General features: G+C 42.9%; 2 protein-coding genes across 2 annotated transcripts in view; one reads left to right on the top strand and one right to left on the bottom strand.

Annotated features, from left to right (window-relative positions):
- lpar1 (lysophosphatidic acid receptor 1) overlaps window positions 1-17,344 on the top strand; it is a 193,509-nt gene that overhangs the window by 30,492 nt on the left and 145,673 nt on the right. The window lies entirely within an intron of this gene.
- The window catches only part of LOC133536623 (dynein axonemal intermediate chain 2-like), a 10,201-nt gene continuing 2,730 nt past the window's right edge, over window positions 9,874-17,344 (bottom strand). The window contains exons 2-11 of the mRNA XM_061877248.1: window positions 16,998-17,159; window positions 16,808-16,929; window positions 16,365-16,507; window positions 16,184-16,297; window positions 15,960-16,099; window positions 12,065-12,187; window positions 10,752-10,975; window positions 10,535-10,670; window positions 10,316-10,462; window positions 9,874-10,246 (exon numbers count right to left, since the gene is read on the bottom strand). Coding sequence (XP_061733232.1) covers window positions 10,085-10,246; window positions 10,316-10,462; window positions 10,535-10,670; window positions 10,752-10,975; window positions 12,065-12,187; window positions 15,960-16,099; window positions 16,184-16,297; window positions 16,365-16,507; window positions 16,808-16,929; window positions 16,998-17,159 — 1,473 coding nt within the window. The 3' untranslated portion in view covers window positions 9,874-10,084. The remainder of the gene's footprint in view (window positions 10,247-10,315; window positions 10,463-10,534; window positions 10,671-10,751; window positions 10,976-12,064; window positions 12,188-15,959; window positions 16,100-16,183; window positions 16,298-16,364; window positions 16,508-16,807; window positions 16,930-16,997; window positions 17,160-17,344) is intronic.

The raw sequence follows: 17,344 nt of genomic DNA, 5'->3' as shown, positions 1-17,344 counted from the left end.
TTTAAATGCACCAGAAAATAACCTGTTTTGTACACGGCTGATGTGTTTCAATGCTCAGTAGCGCGTAAATGTTTTTCTGTGTAGGATTTCTCCAGCAATGGTCATGTGGTGACTTCATTGATGATATTTTGAGAGGTCATTATTGAAGTCGGACATAACTGAAGGCCGAGGTGAGAAATGCAAGGACCCGCCATTGGTAAATCCTAATTTCAGGATTTTTTTTTTATCAAGAAAAAAACATTTTACTGCTTTTAACAATTTTTTTTGCCTAAAATCTGCTCTTTATATCTTATATTTTGTGCAGTGCAACCACCAAAGGTTGCACAACTTAGTAGTGGCAGTACTTTAAAGAACGAATCATAACGCTGAATAATCATAAGAGCAGACAGAAATGTGCTGAATGTCAGTGTGGTGACAGCTCAAGGTGTATTTTCTTTCATACTGCAACATTATCACAATGTTTTCCTTGCGTTCTGCACAGTAAGCGAGGAGACGAGAGAAAGGGAGTTGAGGGAATTTAGCGAAAGCAGGGAATAAAAGCCTAATGACATTAAAACAGGGAGTGGAAACAGATGAGTGGAGGACTGGGGGTAACAAGAGGAGTGATTCAATGGTAGTTTTTATAAAAAAAAAAAAAAGTGAGGTAAGTTGGGCAGGAAAGGGTGAGGTGGGGAGGGGAGGGGAGCGAGAGCAGATAGACAGGAAGGAAAAGGAGTGTTGTGCTAAAGTGTTGCATGAGAAGAGGAGAAGGATGGAGAGAATGAAACCGGGAGCTGAAGAGGGCATATCGAGGTAGATGGGGGATGGACATGTGGGGAGGGGTCTCCGTCTCCAGCTGCTTTTTTTTCTTGTGGCCAGCACTTGGAAGTAAGTGCTTCCTGATGGGAACCTGAGCTCAGCTATGCAAAGAAAAGCCTCTTTCTGTGACATTTTAATACTTTTCCATGCTCTCCTACTGGAGGCTGCAGAAGCATTTTAGCACAGCCCCGAGTCCACCGAAACAATGACTGACAGCAGTAACCTTTAAAGGGGAACATTATCACCAGACCTATGTAAGCGTCAATATATACCTTGATGTTGCAGAAAAAAAGACCGTATATTTTTTTAACCGATTTCCGAACTCTAAATGGGTGAATTTTGGCAAATTAAACGCCTTTCTATTATTTGCTCTCGGAGCGATGACGTCAGAATTTCCCGCGAAGTATCCTGTTGAAAACGTCACGGAATGATGACGCGTGCACGGGACGTCATCGTGGTAGCGGACATGTTCTTATAAGTAGTCTGCTTTAATCACATAATTACGCAGTATTCTGAACATCTGTGTTGCTGAATATTATGTACTTTGTTCAATTAATAATGGAGACGTCAAAGAAGAACGATGTAGGTGGGAAGCGGTGTAATGCAGCTGCCTTTAGGAACACAAACACAGCCGGTGTTTTCTTGGTTACATCCCCGAAGGTGAAGCTTTACTATGGAACAGAGCGGTCAAGCGAACATGGTTCCTGACCACATGTCAACCGCGGGTTTCGGTGAGAAAATTGTGCTAATAAGTCGGCTCTTACCGTAGACATGAGCGGAGCTTACATCCTCCTGCAGCTGCGGACTATTACCTCCTGCCACCAGAGACACTGGCGTTCACCACACCCATGGCTACACCCCTCCGACTTTCAGGTACCATATAATCTCACTAAACACTAGTAACACAATAAGAAGATAAGGGATTTTCCAGAATTATCCCAGTAAATGTGTCTGATAACATCTGAATCGCTCCCCCTGCCCTCCTTATTTATTTATTTATTCCTAAAAAAGTCCTTCACTCTCACTATCCTCATCCACGAATCTTTCATCCTCGCTCAAGTTAATGGGGAAATCGTCGCTTTCTCGGCCCGAATCGCTCTCGCTGCTGCTGGCCATGATTATAAACAATGTTCAGATGTGAGGAGCTCCACAACCCGTGACGTCACGCGCACATCGTCTGCTACTTCCGGTACCGGCAAGGCTTTTTTATTAGCGACCAAAAGTTGTGAACTTTATCGTCGATGTTCTCTACTAAATCCTTTCAGCAAAAATATATCTGATTAGCACATATGTTAATAACATCAACAAAACTCACCTTTGTGATTTTGTTTACTTTATCGTTGGAAATGCATCCGCTTTGAGTATCGCAGGGTATCCATTCATCTCTGTGCCATGTCTGTCGTAGCATCGCCGGTAAAATGTGCGGACCAAACGAGTGAAGTGAAGTGAATTATATTTATATAGCGCTTTTCTCTAGTGACTCAAAGCGCTTTACATAGTGAAACCCAATATCTAAGTTACATTTAAACCAGTGTGGGTGGCACTGGGAGCAGGTGGGTGAAGTGTCTTGCCCAAGGACACAACGGCAGTGACTAGGATGGCGGAAGCGGGCATCGAACCTGCAACCCACAAGTTGCTGGCACGGCCACTCTACCAACCGAGCTATACCGCCCGAGGGACTTTCCCATCTCTTGACACTGGAGCATGTTAAATCCGTCGATTGGTAAGTGTTTGTTTGGCATTAAATGCGGATGGAGGGAAAGGCTGGATGCAAATATAGCTACAAATGAGGCATAACGATGCAATATGTACATACAGCTAGCCTAAATAGCATGTTAGCATCGATTAGCATGCCGTGCTAATCGATGCACATTCTAGGTGAATCAACTTGATGAGGCATGATGTCTCCAAGGTACCGGAAAACAGTCGAAAAAACGGAAAATAACAGAGCTGATTTGACTTGCTGCGTGTAATGTGTTTGAAAAATGGCGTTGACTACCTAGGTGACGTCACGTTCTGACGTCATCGCTCCGAGAGCAAATAATAGAAAGGCGTTTAATTTGCCAAAATTCACCCATTTAGAGTTCGGAAATCGGTTAAAAAAATATATGGTCTTTTTTTCTGCAACATCAAGGTATATATTGAAATATATGGCAATATGGCAATATCGAGAAATGGTCAAGTATGAGACATAGAATGGACCTGCTATCCCCGTTTGAATAAGAAAATCTCATTTCAGTAGGCCTTTAATCCCAGGAATAGGTTAGGTTGCTATCAGCATATTTCAGTCATCATACAAGTTTATCATCTGAGGAATGGACATTGTAACAGTGAAAGTCTCACTTGTTAGGATATGTAGAGCGAGCAGTGAACATGAGCTCAGAAAGGATAAGACCAATTTAAAATTCGGGGAGGTGAGATGTGGTAGAGGGGCGTGGTTCGGCTAGGGTTGCCATGCATACTTATATAAATGTGTAAATCTGAACAACACTAGAATGAAAATTGAAATTTGATCCTACTGTTAGTATCGTTTGAGAGCTGCATGAAGAATCCAGCTTATGCAAATATTTGTCTCGGATACGTCAGATATCCTTTTTTATTGGATGCCGTAGTCGCCGCAATAAAGCGGCAGCTTGGCAATGACGAAGACAGTGAGAGCGATCGCACAGGAGGCTGTAAAGTGCAGACAAGAGCCCATTAGAAAGTAAACCCTGGAACACAGAGCTTGCAGGCCTTGGAATTATCGCGTTAATGGTCTGTGACTACCTGGCCTCAACTCTTTATCTCCACTTCATCACAGGTGTCAGCCATTGTTTTGATGTAAACCATCACTATAAGTCAAACAGATGTAAAATATACAGTCGTGGTCAAAAGTTTACATACACTAAAGAACATAAAGTCATGGCTGTCTTGATTTTCCAATTATTGTGATGGAGTGATTGGAGCACATACTTGTTGGTCATAACAAAACATGCATGAAGTTTTGCTCTTTTATTAACTTTATTATGGGTCTACTGAAAATGTGCGCAAATCTGCTGGGTCAAAAGTATACATACAGCAATGGTAATATTCTGATTCTGATGGCAGTCGCACATAAGAGATACGTGTCGACTGCCGTATGACTCAAGTGAACAACACCAAAATGTTTATATGTTCCATTGAACATATAGAACATTACACACAGGGTGAATTTTTAGTATGACTTTGGTAAGCTATGAAGCCACACCGCTTGATGGATTGTACTTTGCTTCAACATAGGAGTATTATTACGGTGTGTGTATAAGGTTAGACATATTATCTGGCCTTTTGTTTCGCAATATTATGCAAAAGCTTCTGGTACCTGCTGATTTGTATTTGGGATCTGCATAAGTCCTGAAAAAGTGTGCACTTCCGCCTTTGTAGTCCATGCTGACACCTTCTTCTTCTTATCTATCTTCTTGTTATGGGACAGTCATCCTCCACTGTTGCCATTTATGATATAAAGTAGTGCATAGTTCTTACTTATATCTTTCAGTAAACTCGCCATGAAAGCACTAAAACATACCGGTGTAGTGAGTTTACATTATTCACCCAAGGAACTTTAGTTATTAGAGAGTTCTGACTTTTTTTCACGGGACACATTTTCGGCGCTATTGTTGTTTCCGGATGAGGAGATGCTGCTCCGTTATTGATTGAAGTTAAGTCATGAATGTCATTAAAACAGTTAGTGCCATCTTTTGACACTTCTTCCACTTCCGTCCTTGCACGCTACACCGCTACAACAAAGATGACAGGGAGAAGACTGTCATGGTTTGCAAGGGAGATGACGGCAGACTGACAACAGGGGGGTTTAATGTCCCAAGATGTATTATATACATAGTAAACATATATATAATAATGATAATAATAATAATTAACAATACTAATAAACTATAGAATGGTGTGTGACAAAATCCAATAGTGGATGTGTGTGACTATGTGTGCTGATTAACTGTTAAGTGTTACCGTAAATGTTGAATGAGGAGCCAAGGAACGAGGCCGTCCATGGGTCATGCAGGGGATCTGGGGCAAAAGAGAGGCGTCAGAATTGTGGGGCGAGCGAGGAGTCGAGGAACGAGGGAGGCAGTCGAAATCCAGGGCAACGGGAGGAAAACAGATACACCATGAAAGACTGCTGAAACAAGCCATGGAAAGTAAACAAAAATAGAGCATAAAGCTTTGCTTACGGTTCACCATATGAGAACTAAGTTCCCGCAACGATCCCTCCGTCCAACTGGTCTTTTAAGCAGCTCGCCCTCATCAATTCCAGGTGTGTAAAAAGGCAATCGTCTGCAGGCTTGTAGCTGCGTGGGCGTGCTGCTCTAATACACTAAATGCAAAAAATACAAACATTTGAATAGCTCTGATGTATATTTATTACAAGACAATAAGTTGCACTATAAGTCACATGGTGGAAGTATCAGTACAAGTAGAATTACAGTAGTCAAATACAGTACTAGTGTAATATTATATAGTATAACAGTATAACAGTATATACATGTGAACGGCTTCTTGCCGCCATCGTGCGGGTTGCATGGACCATTAATGGAGGACATCGCTGAGCAGCTTTGACTCTCGTTTATTATTTCAATAAACCATTTTGTATCCCAGTCGGTCGCGCTGATTTCCCGCGCTTCCGCATCTGCTGCTCGTCTCGGCTGGCCTTTCGGTCGCCGGTGACTCCGTCTTCCTCGGGGGCTCATCGTTCGTCTGATCGTTCGTCTGATCGTTCGTCTGATCGTTCGTCTGGCTGTCTTTGCTCCGACTCTCTCTTACTTCTTCTGCCCCGATTGCTCCTCCTTCTCCCCTTTTATACAGCGGCAGGAGATGCACAGATTGAGAGCAGGTGTGTGTGTTACGCACCTGGTTCTGATCGCTGCAGCGTCGCTCCAGGCGCGCCCTGCCTCTCCGTTCTGCTGCATACTCCGCCTCCTGGCCGCCATCTTGAGTAGGACCACGGTTTGCCCTACCCGGCTGTCGGCCCGTCGGCTCCGGCTCTCCACAATACAGTATATACCAGGGGTCGGGAACCATTTTGGCTGAGAGAGCCAAGAAGCCAAATATTTTAAAATATATTTCCGTAAGAGCTATATAGTATATTTTTTAACACTGAACACAACTAAAGGTGTGCATTTTTAGGAAAAAAACAATATTTCTAGAGTATAATAAGTCTCTTATTCTTTGTAATAACATTGTTATTCTGAAGCTAACTGTGGAGGGGGCGTGGCCTGCGGGCCTGCAGCGAAGCAGGGTGTTGCCAGGACCGGCCTCGAAATCAGCGACAAGTGCGTAGATGGCCCACCTGGGCCTTGTTATCTAATCACCTGTCGCTCTGTTATAAACAGCAGCCAGGAAGAGAGACGGGGTTGGGGCTGGAGCCAGAACCAAGTGAGGACAATAGAGAAAAAGACAATTGTTGGAAAGCAACTGAGAGACTTATTGGAAAATAAAACAATATTGTAACCCTAAAACAAGCTCTCATGTTGGTGCTTGGTGGTCTGAAGAACCCCCAGGAGGGCAAGCCCCACACTAACCAATAATAAATAAATTACTTCTTACCATTAACGCAACTTCTTGAACATAAAAAAGCATGAGAATGTTTGATATTGTTAACGTTATTTTTAACACTGTGATTACAAGTGGAATTATTCATTACTTATCGTGTTAGGCGATGTCAGCTCAGATTTATCCGGGAGACAGATGCAGTCATCAAAAGAGCCACATCTGGCTCGCGAGCCATAGGTTCCCTACCCCTGGTATATACAGTACATACAGTATAGGAAGCAACAAATATTAAGGTGCCTACAGTTCTTTGCCAGTTGAGTAGTGGCAGTAGAATGAACAAAGGTACCTGCTGATCTTTTTTGGGATCTGCATACGTCCTGAAAAAGTGTGTGCTTCCGCCTTTGTAGTCCGTGAAGACACCATAGTCCATAAGCTTCTTCTTTTTATCTATCTTCTTATTATGTGACATTCATCCTCCACTGTTGCCATTTCTAATATAAAGTAGTGTAAAGTTCTTACTTATTTTCGTCAGTAAACTCACCATGAAAGCGCTAAAACATACCGGTGTAGTGAGTTTACATTATTCACCCAAGGAATGACTTCTTTATACTCTTTGTTTTTACATTATTTACAGTCGTTGAATGAAGAGTATTGTAGTCCATATTATATCTCCTTTTTTTTTTTATTGAAGTAAAGGCACATTTAAAGAGCTGCATTGGTGGTTTCTCCCTTCCATTACTGCAACAACACTTTGTTTACAAGAAACAATGAGTAAATGTTACCACATGTGAGCGTGGCACACAAACTCCGGTAGAACATCGCTCATGTGATAAAAACGCAAAAGGTGAACCATTTTGAATATGGAACAACTTTGTTTTGAAAGGTTTTTAGTGCAATTTTATTAAAACAATTAACTCTTTAATTCCCATGGATAGCAAGGTTCACTTTGAGATACAGCCTGTTGGACAGAAACTCTTGTTTATTGTTCAGAGGAGGTAAATAAAAGTGAAGATTCACACTGGAACAAGTAAGGCCCCGCAGTGGAGTCAAAACAAAACCTCTGCCAACAAATGAAGGGAAAGGACTTTGTGGACCGAGCTGGCAGACGACCTTGGACTCTTCCTTCCTGCACAGAAACTGTCACTGTCAGAATTGGAGCACAAGTTCGGTTTTTCCCTTCATTGGTGTTTTTGGGGTTTTTTTTTCTGTGTGGGCGTTGTCTGTTTATTCATCCAAGCACAATATATCAACTCCAGTTCCTCTGGGATTTGTCAACCGATTGTTGCTGTTGACACTCTGCATTGTCTCGTGTTCGTTAGTTCCCCGACCAATTGGCTGCCTTTTTAGTAGGAACTGTAGTTTTTCAGCTTCTCCAGACTGGGCCAGCTTGTATTGGTTAGTCATAAAAAAAAAAAAATCTCTGCAAAGCAATCACTTAAAGCAAGAAACTCAAAAGAAGTTTGCCATAACATGAGGCAACAAGATGGAGTAAAATGTACTAAATTGACCACAGACTTCATTTGTCTAAGCCATCTTACAACATTTACCGTATGTTTCGGACTATAAGGCGCACTTTAACATCCTTTCATTTTCTCAAAACTGGACAGTGTGCCTTATAACCCGGTGCAACTAATGTACCGAATAATTTTGGTTGTGCTTACCGACGTGGAAACACTTTTATTTGGTGTATGGTGAAATGATAAGTGTGACCAGTAGATGGCAGTCACACATAAAAAATATATGTGTAGACTGCAATATGACTGTGGAGGGGGGCGTGGACTATAAAAATGAAACCCATTACCTCCCTGCTTGGCACTATACTTGCCAACCTTGAGACCTCCGAATTCGGGAGATGGGAGGTGGGGTTGAGGTGGTCAGGGTTGGGGGGGGCGTGGGTTGGGTGGTAGCGGGGGTGTATATTGTAGCGTCCTGGAGGAGCTAGCGCTGCAAGGGGTTCTGGGTATTTGTTCTGTTGTGTTTATGTTGTGTTACAGTGCAGATGTTCTCCCAAAATGTGTTTGTCATTCTTGTTTGGTGTGGGTTCACAGTGTGGCGCATATTTCTAACAGTGTTAAAGTTGTTTATACAGCCACCCTTACTGTGACCTGTATGGCTGTGATCAAGTTTGCCTTGCATTCACTTATGTGAGTGTAAAAGCTGCATATATTATGTGGATGGGCGGAACGCTGTTTGTATGGACGAAAGGGTGACGTGACGACAGGTCGTAAAGGACGCTAAAGGCAGTGCCTTTAAGGTACGCCCCCAAAATTGTTGTCTGGGTGGGAATTGAGAGAAATTTGGGAAAATTGTTGTCCTGGGAGATTTTCGGGAGGGGCACTGAAATTCGGGAGTCTACCGGGAAGATCTAGAGCAGGGGTAGGGCACCTGTGGCTCTTTTGATGACTGCATCTGGCTCTCGGATGAATCTGAGCTGACACTGCTTAACACGATAAGTAATGAATAATTCCCCTTGTAATAACAGTGTTAAAAATAACGTTAAAAATATAAAACATTCTCATCCATTTTCTATGTTCAAGAAGTTGTGTTAATGGTAAGAAGTTATTTATTATTGGTTAGTGTGGGGCTTGCCCTCCTGGGGGTTCTTCAGACCACCAAGCACCGACATGAGAGCCTGTTTCAGGGTTACAATATTGTTTTATTTTTCAATAAGTCTCTCAGTTGCTTTCCAGCAATTGTCTTTTTCTCTTTCGTTCTCGCTCGCGCTCTGGCTCCAACCCCGTCTCTCCTCCTGGCTGCTGCTTATAACAGAGCGACAGGTGATTAGATAACAAGGCCCGGGTGGGCCATCTACGCACCTGTCACTGATTTCGAGGCCGGTCCTGGCACACCCCGCTTCGCTGCAGGCCCGCAGGCCACGTCCTCTCCACAGTTAGCTTCAGAATAACAATGTTTTTACAAATATAAGAGACCTATTATACTCTAGAAATGTTGGTCTTACTTAAAAATGAACACATTTAGTTGTGTTCAGTGTTAAAAAAAATATTATATGGCTCTTACGGAAATACATTTTAAAATATTTGGCTTTTTGGCTCTCTCAGCCAAAAAGGTTCCCGATCCCTGATCTAGAGGGTTGGCAAGTATGCTTCGTACTCAGCATCAAGGGTTGGAATTGGGGGTTAAATCCCCAAAAATGATTCCCGGGTGCGGCCACCGCTGCTGCCCACTGCTCCCCTCACCTCCCAGTGGGTGAAAAAGAGGATGGGTCAAATGCAGAAGACACATTTCACCACACCTTGTGTTTGACATTCATTGGTACTTTAACATACAGTAACTTTAACTTCTGTCTTTGACATGGAAAATAATGAAACAGTTGAAATGTGTCCTGAAGAGTGTTCTGACTTTTGACTTCAGCCTGAGAAGATAGCTGTCGCCAACACTTTTGTGACACAACAACAACTATTTGCCAGACTGAGAAATGACGACCAGAAGATGACTAAGTCTGTCTTGTTCTGGATTGTTTATTTGCTTGTCCAGACTTCAACTGAGATAAGATAAGCAGAGAGATTTTGTGATGAGATTGTGGTTGATACATCCAAGATACATCTTCGGAGTCAAGCATCCTAAATAAGGCTATCTGTTACTCAAATTTTGCTTATTTTCATGAGTTTTTAAAATATTTCTACCCACTCAATCAGGTTCTTTTGTCGTGTCCTACGCTGCTCAGAACCAGGTCACAGCATCTCTCTGCATTCCCAAACAACTTCTGATTGCGTTAGACTTCAAGCCATCCACGTCACTGTGGCTACTTCTGCTGTTTTGACACCAACTCCTTCCTCTTCTGCTCGGTCTGCAGCAGACTGTGGAATTCACGCTCAGCTCTCAGGATCAGCTGCTCTTTGTTATCGGCCCCTCTTCCCTGGCGAGCCCCCAGGATCTTTTCTCGCTTTGTCTCACGCTCTAACATCTGTTGCCGCACAATCAAGATAGAAACCTCAAAGAGTTGTACGAAACGAGGCGTTTAACAGTATCTTACCTCCTCCATGAGGTCCTGTTCATTCTGCTGGAGGGTGCACAGTCCGGAGCTGATCTCTATTACTGGTATGACTCCTTGCTGGGAGCCGCAAGCTACCAAGCATCCATTCTCATGGACCCGGAGACTACACAAGGCTTCATCGCGCAGCTGGAAACAACACATCAGTTGATTAAGCTGGAACAAGAAGCCTTAAGAACCAGACAAGAAAATCCTCGACACCTTGACACTCAATGTGGGGTCGCTTTGCTTAAACAAGATGTCCCAGATATCCAGCACTCCGTCCATTTTCACGGTTAAAAAGACAGAGGGTCTGACAGGACTCCAGCAGGCATCTGTCAAGTAGGACATCTGATACCTAATAAAAACAAGTCACCACTGAGCAGAGAAAAGACAAAAGTAGCAAAACAGGGATGGTGACAGATCAAATAAGGAGTACTTAGTCCACATTATAGATGAGTCATTGATGTCCTCCGACCAGATTCGGGCCCCCCAGTCGCCCACAGTGAGAAAGTATTTCGGGAAGAAAGGGTTCCTCTGGAGAGCATAGACGGGTCCGTAGTGGCCATCGTACAGACTGACAATCCTCTCAGATGGAGTCTTAGCCGTCCTGTTGCAGTACAGAACAACACCCAGGTCCGTCCCAACCATGAACGTGTCTGGCTGTTGACACAGTAAGACACTTTTACAGACCTCTTGATATATTGTTGAAATTTTGCAATTCAAATGGATCAATAAAAGAAGATACACTATATTGCCAAAGGTATTTAGCCACCTGCCATCCCATTCCTAACCCAAAGGGTTCAATAGGATGTCGGTCCACCTTTTTGCAACTATTACAGCTTCGACTCTTCTAGGAAGGCTGTCCACAAGGTTGCGGAGTGTGTTTATAGGAATTTTCCACCATTCTTCCAAAAGCGCATTGGTGGGGTCACACACTGATGTTGGTGTTGGCTTTCAGTCGCCGTTCTAATTCATACCAAAGGTGTTCTATCGGGTTCAGGTAAGGACTCTGGTTCATACGACTTTGTCATCCATGTCTTTATGGATCTTGCTTTGTGCACTTGTGCACAGTCATGTTGGAAGAAGAAGGGGCCCGCTCCAAACTGTTCCCACAAAGTTGGGAGCATGGAATTGTCCAAAATGTTTTGGTACCCTGGAGCATTCAAAGTTCCTTTCACTGGAACTAAGGGGCCAAGCCAAACTCCTGAAAAACAACCCCACACCATAATTCCTCCTCTACCAAATTTCACACTCGGCACAATGCAGTCTAAAATGTAAAGTTCTCCTGGCAACCTCCAAACCCAGACTGGTCCATCAGATTGCCAGATGGAAAAGCGTGATTCATCACTCCAGAGAAGGTGTCTCAACTGCTCTAGACTCCAGTGGTGATGTTCTTTACACCACTACATCCCATGCTTTGCATTGGACTTGGTGAGCTGCACGGCCATGGAAACCCATTCCACGAAGCTCTCTGCGTACTGTGCGTGGGCTAACTGGAAGGTCACACGAAGTTTGGAGCTCTAATATATAAACATGCTACATTTTCAGAGCATTTGGATGGGTGGTCAAATACTTTTGGCAATATAGTGTATGTGGTTGGATGTCGGGTCACTGACGGACTTTGGTCGGTACTCATGAAAGTAGTGAATATTGTGACCATCCCCGTGTGCTGAATACTTTCTTTTGTTTAGCCACAGATGACATCAAATTCAAAATAAGCTTTATATATTAAAAAAGACCAAAACCCACCATGTTGATGTTATATTCCAGAGAGATGGCACCTAAAGCATTGAGCAGGTTTTCTTCCCAACCTAGGTCTAGAACCAGCCGGGCCGTAGGCTCGCTCATGTTGCGTACGTCCCACCACATAATCTGGTGGAGAAAACATTATTTACTCATTAAATTAGATTAAAACATGACAATATGGGTGAACGGTACGTCGACAAACAGTATTAAAGTGTGCCGATATGATAGTGTTGAGTATTTAACTCTGTGACTGGTTTTCGGATACCCACCACGTTTGGGTTCCAATCACAGAACACATGGTCTTCATTTAGACTCTTCATAACCCCGAAAAAACTGTATCCCTAACCATCTAACACAGTGATGTCTATTAAAAAACTAAATAATGCAGCTGAGATAGGCCCTAGCATCCCTGCGTCCCCGAAAGGGACAAGCGGTAGAAAATGGATTGACAAGTCTTATATAATCACCAACATACCTCTACTCAGATGGTCAAAGACTAGAGTACCGATTAAACGTAGCAGAGAAACAAAGTACCGCAAATTCACACAAGTCAAAACGTAATCGGAAGTGACACCTATAGGAAGAAAGTGGAAGTGACACTGTCAAGAAATGCTTCAAAATAAAAGCATCTGAAAATGTATATAAACATGGAGAATTCTTAACAGATAGCTAAAGAGATACTTTAATAATTCAATGGAAATTAAAGCTGCAAGCAGCGATGGACGGGACCGACTTTTGCTGGTGTTTCCTGCCTTTACCCATTCAACATATCTTTACCTGCACATTACCTACCTTCCCTGCATCCTGGGGTCACACTGGTGCTTCTTTCTGTCACCCATACACGGTGGGGCTTCCTGCCATCTCCCAGACAACATATCTTTAACTGCACATTACCTACCTTCTCTGTATCCTGGAGTCAAACTGGTACCTCCTTCTTTCACCCAGTCAACATATCTTTACCCGCACAGTACCTACCTTCTCTGGATTGTGTGGTCATGCGGTTCTTTGAAGGCTCGTAAAATCAAAACCAGAGCAGTTATTAAAACTCTTTTCGCAACTTTTATTCAGAAGGGTTCACTCTCTTTCCTGTGCGAGTTTGAAGCCAACACGACAAACGCGCTCAGAGAAGATAATGTTTGAAAAAAGGTGATGTGTTTTTACAAAACTTTTGTTTTGAAGGGGTAATTGCCACATTCCTGTTGATTTTTGCTGAAAGATGTAAATGAATGAAATGTAGGTCTAAGTGAGACCTACATAGAGGTTTTTGTTGCACGTCTATATGACATTCTTACCGGAAGTTACACGCAGTTTTGTCTGTGTTTTATTCCTAGGAGGCGTAAGAGCGCAATTTAGAGTTTTTTCAATTTTTTTTTTTATTATATCGCAATTTGCACCAGTCCTGATGTGTGTGTCCAGTTTGGTGGGTTTTGAAGCATTATAAGGGGGTCAAATTACAGCTCAAAGAGGCAAAAATTACATTTTTGAGGAAACGTTTGTTTTGAAGGGGTTTTTGCCAACTTCCTGTTGATTTTTGTTGAAAGATGTCGTTTTAGGAAATCTAGGTCTAAGTCAGACCTACATAGAGGTTTTTGTTTCATGTCTCTACAACATTCTTAACGGAAGTTACAAGCAGTTTTGTCTGTGTTTTTTCCTAGGAGGCGCTAGAGCGCAATTTTGAGTTTTGGGATTTGATTTTTTATTAGATGACAATTTTTGCCAGTCCTGATGTGTGTGTAAAATTTGGTGAGTTTTAAAGCATGTTAAAAAGGTCAAATTACAGCTCAAAGAGGCGGCGGTATAATACATTTTCCACCCGGACAACAATATTGGGGGCGTACCTTAAAGGCACTGCCCTTAGCGTCCTCTACAACCTGTCGTCACGTCAGCCTTTCGTCCATACAAACAGCGTTCCGCCCATCCACATAATATATGCAGCTTTTACACTCACATAAGTGAATGCAAGGCAAACTTGATCACAGCCATACAGGTCACAGTAAGGGTGGCTGTATAAACAACTTTAACACTGTTACAAATATGCGCCACACTGTGAACCCACACCAAACAAGAATGACAAACACATTTCGGGAGAACAATAAAAGACGTACACATTAAAATGAGTTAAAATTACAAATATGCGCCACACTGTGAACCCACACCAAACAAGAATGACAAACACATTTCGGGAGAACAATAAAAGACGTACACATTAAAATGAGCCGTAGGTAGGTTAGGGTGAGAGAATCAAGCAATCCGCTTGTGATGCTGTAAGCCTGTCGTAAAGTCCCCTTGGGCTCATTGAAAACAAATATGCCGGCGATCATGCGGGACTTCTTCACCGTTTCAGAGAAATACTTTTTCGCCTGCTATTTGTGCCAAAAGTTCTGCAAGCATTCCGCATGGAATGGGAAAAAAAACATTGTGCTTCAACACATTATACCTAAACAGCCACCTGAAAAGACAGCGTCGTTACAACAGTGTTTTGAAAGCCTATGCTGCTAACTAAACTGCAGCACACCCAGCCGCAATAAGGACAGAAGCGTCTCCCTGTCACTGCAGCGTTTGAAAAGTGCTAAAATGTTTGCCAGCAACCACCTGAGTGCTAAAGCGATCTGTGAGTCAATCATGGAAATGATGACGCTGCACGGCCAGCCCTTTACCACCGTTGACGATACTGGCTTTTGTCAAGAAAAATATACAGGTAGTTTGTCAAATCCACCTTTGTTTGAATCGTTCTTGTGACGTCTTGCTGGCATCGTGGCGTTGTGTTTGCGTTCTCCCGCAGGTGCAGCGAAGATGGACACAACGTGAGGTAGGAACCAATCAATCAATCAATCAATCAATGTTTACTTATACAGCCCTAAATCACTAGTGTCTCAAAGGGCTGCACAAACCACCACGACATCCTCGGTAGGCCCACATAAGGGCAAGGAAAACTCACACCCAGTGGGACATCGGTGACAATAATGACCCAGTGGGACGTCGGTGACAATAATGACTATGAGAACCTTAGAGAGGAGGAAAGCAATGGATGTCGAGCGGGTCTAACATGATACTGTGAAAGTTCAATCCACAATGGATCCAACACAGTCGCGAGAGTCCAGTCCAAAGCGGATCCAACACAGCAGCGAGAGTCCCGTTCACAGCGGAGCCAGCAGGAAACCATCCCAAGCGGAGGCGGATCAGCAGCGCAGAGATGTCCCCAGCCGATACACAGGCAAGCGGTACATGGCCACCGGATCGGACCGGACCCCCTCCACAAGGGAGAGTGGGACATAGAAGAAAAAGAAAAGAAACGGCAGATCAAATGGTTTAAAAAGGGAGTCTATTTAAAGGCTAGAGTATACAAATGAGTTTTAAGGTGAGACTTAAATGCAATTATTTATACTAAATAAAACAGACTAGGAACCAAAAACACTTGCTCGAAGGCATTAACAACAAAACAAACAGAACTAGCATGGGAGCTAAAGGGAACAAAAAGCGCTAGCATGTAAACTAAGGATAAACAAAGAAAATAGCATGGAAGCTAATCGAGTATACGAAAGGTAGTTACCACAATGCGGGATGAGCGATGTCAACTGTTGCGTGAAGCAAACGAGTCCAAGACTGAATGTCAAACAAAGGCGGGCATATATAGGGAGATAAATCAGGAGGCAGGTGTGCGTGATCCCACGGAAGGCAGGTGACACAAGTGCGTTGCTAGGACAACCGAAATAAACCAGGAAGTGCCACAAAGAACTGAGGAAGACAAATACTAGACCAAAACCAGAATATGCCATGATCCAAGACGTGGATCATGACGGTTCTTACCTCAAGGTGTGCACAATCTACAGTTAAATCGGTTTTGAGAAGCAGAATAAATAAAAGATATCATGCATCCGACATGTTTTTGTATATCTACCTGTCCATCAGTGGAGGCAGAAAGGACTTCAGTCCCAGTCTCGGATTGTAACCAAACTGTCTTATATACCGGGTCCCTGTGACCGTACTCCATAGCAGAAACATTTACTGGATGGTTGCCTTCACGGGTGTCCCAAAACACTAAAAAAAAAAAAAAGGAAACCTAATTCAGAATAAGCTCAGAGAATATAGACAAACGAAAGTCAGTATTTCATCTGAACTCACCAATTTGTCCATTGCAACAGCCACTGATAAGAGTGTGCGAGTCATTCGGGTTGTATTCCAGACAGATGAGTTGAGATTCTGGTTCTAGGGTCATCTCAGGTTTGTTAGGATTCTCTGCATTACAAACCCAGGTCTTATTACCTTGATCTATTTGTTTGTCCTTTGATTTTTGTTTACCCACCAATTTTCCAAATATATGAGTGTTTGCTCATGTCTGGACTGGTTTTCTGTGACTCGAGACAAGAGTAGGCAGCCGCCAGACTTCTGCCTCCGTTAGGATCCCAAGAGAGAGAGGTGACATTCCTTTTCAACTGGTTTGGGTCCCTGTAGAAACAATTCAATTAAGGACTTTTGAGAATCTCTCAGGGTATTCAATCAATGTCAACTGGACTGTTCAGTTTATCATAGATGATGTTTCAACTCTCAGTCGTGCAGAATTCATCAGCTTATCACAGACTAGATCTGAACAATCTGAGTCTATGAGCATGAACTGATGAAACCTGCTCGAAGGACAGGTGAAACGTCTTCCAAGACAAACTGAAAAATCGAGTTACAATGACCTGGATGAATGAGAACATCCAAAGAGACAAACAACTTTGAGAATGTTCTTCTGTCACTCAGTACCTTAAGGTATTGACAGTCTTGGTAGATGGCGCTTCTTGAATCTCGTCCAACAATTCATCGTCCTCAAAGTACTCTTCGTAGATGTCCACAGCGTTGTTCTGTCCCACACAGAGTCCTGTAAGCTGGATCACAGAAAAAGTGACCTCATACATTTTCAGGACAGTAGTATCACAATCAATGAGGTTCTTACCGTGCCCAGCACCTGCATGCTATTCAAGTAGCCCTCATCTTTCTCTATCTTCTTCCGAAAACGAATAGTTTGCTCCATCTCTAGAGGGTTGATGTCTTTGGGCCATCCCCCTTCTACATGGTTTACCCCACAGTTGTCATACTCAGACCGTATTGTATTCACCTAAAGAAAAAACATTAACGTCACCTCTTTAGAAACGATTTACTGAAATTTCCGAGCTATAGCAAAATATAATTTTCGACAAATTTTATTTTCGATGTATATTGGCAGCAGGAGTTTATAAGCCACAGGTGTACATATTAAAATGTGAAAAAATGTACACAGACACTTGCGTTCATACACACTTT

Source organism: Nerophis ophidion, linkage group LG17, assembly GCF_033978795.1.
Source record: "Nerophis ophidion isolate RoL-2023_Sa linkage group LG17, RoL_Noph_v1.0, whole genome shotgun sequence".
NCBI lineage: Eukaryota > Metazoa > Chordata > Actinopteri > Syngnathiformes > Syngnathidae > Nerophis > Nerophis ophidion.
Note: the sequence above shows the minus strand (reverse complement) of the source record. Positions and strands in the feature narration are given on the sequence as shown.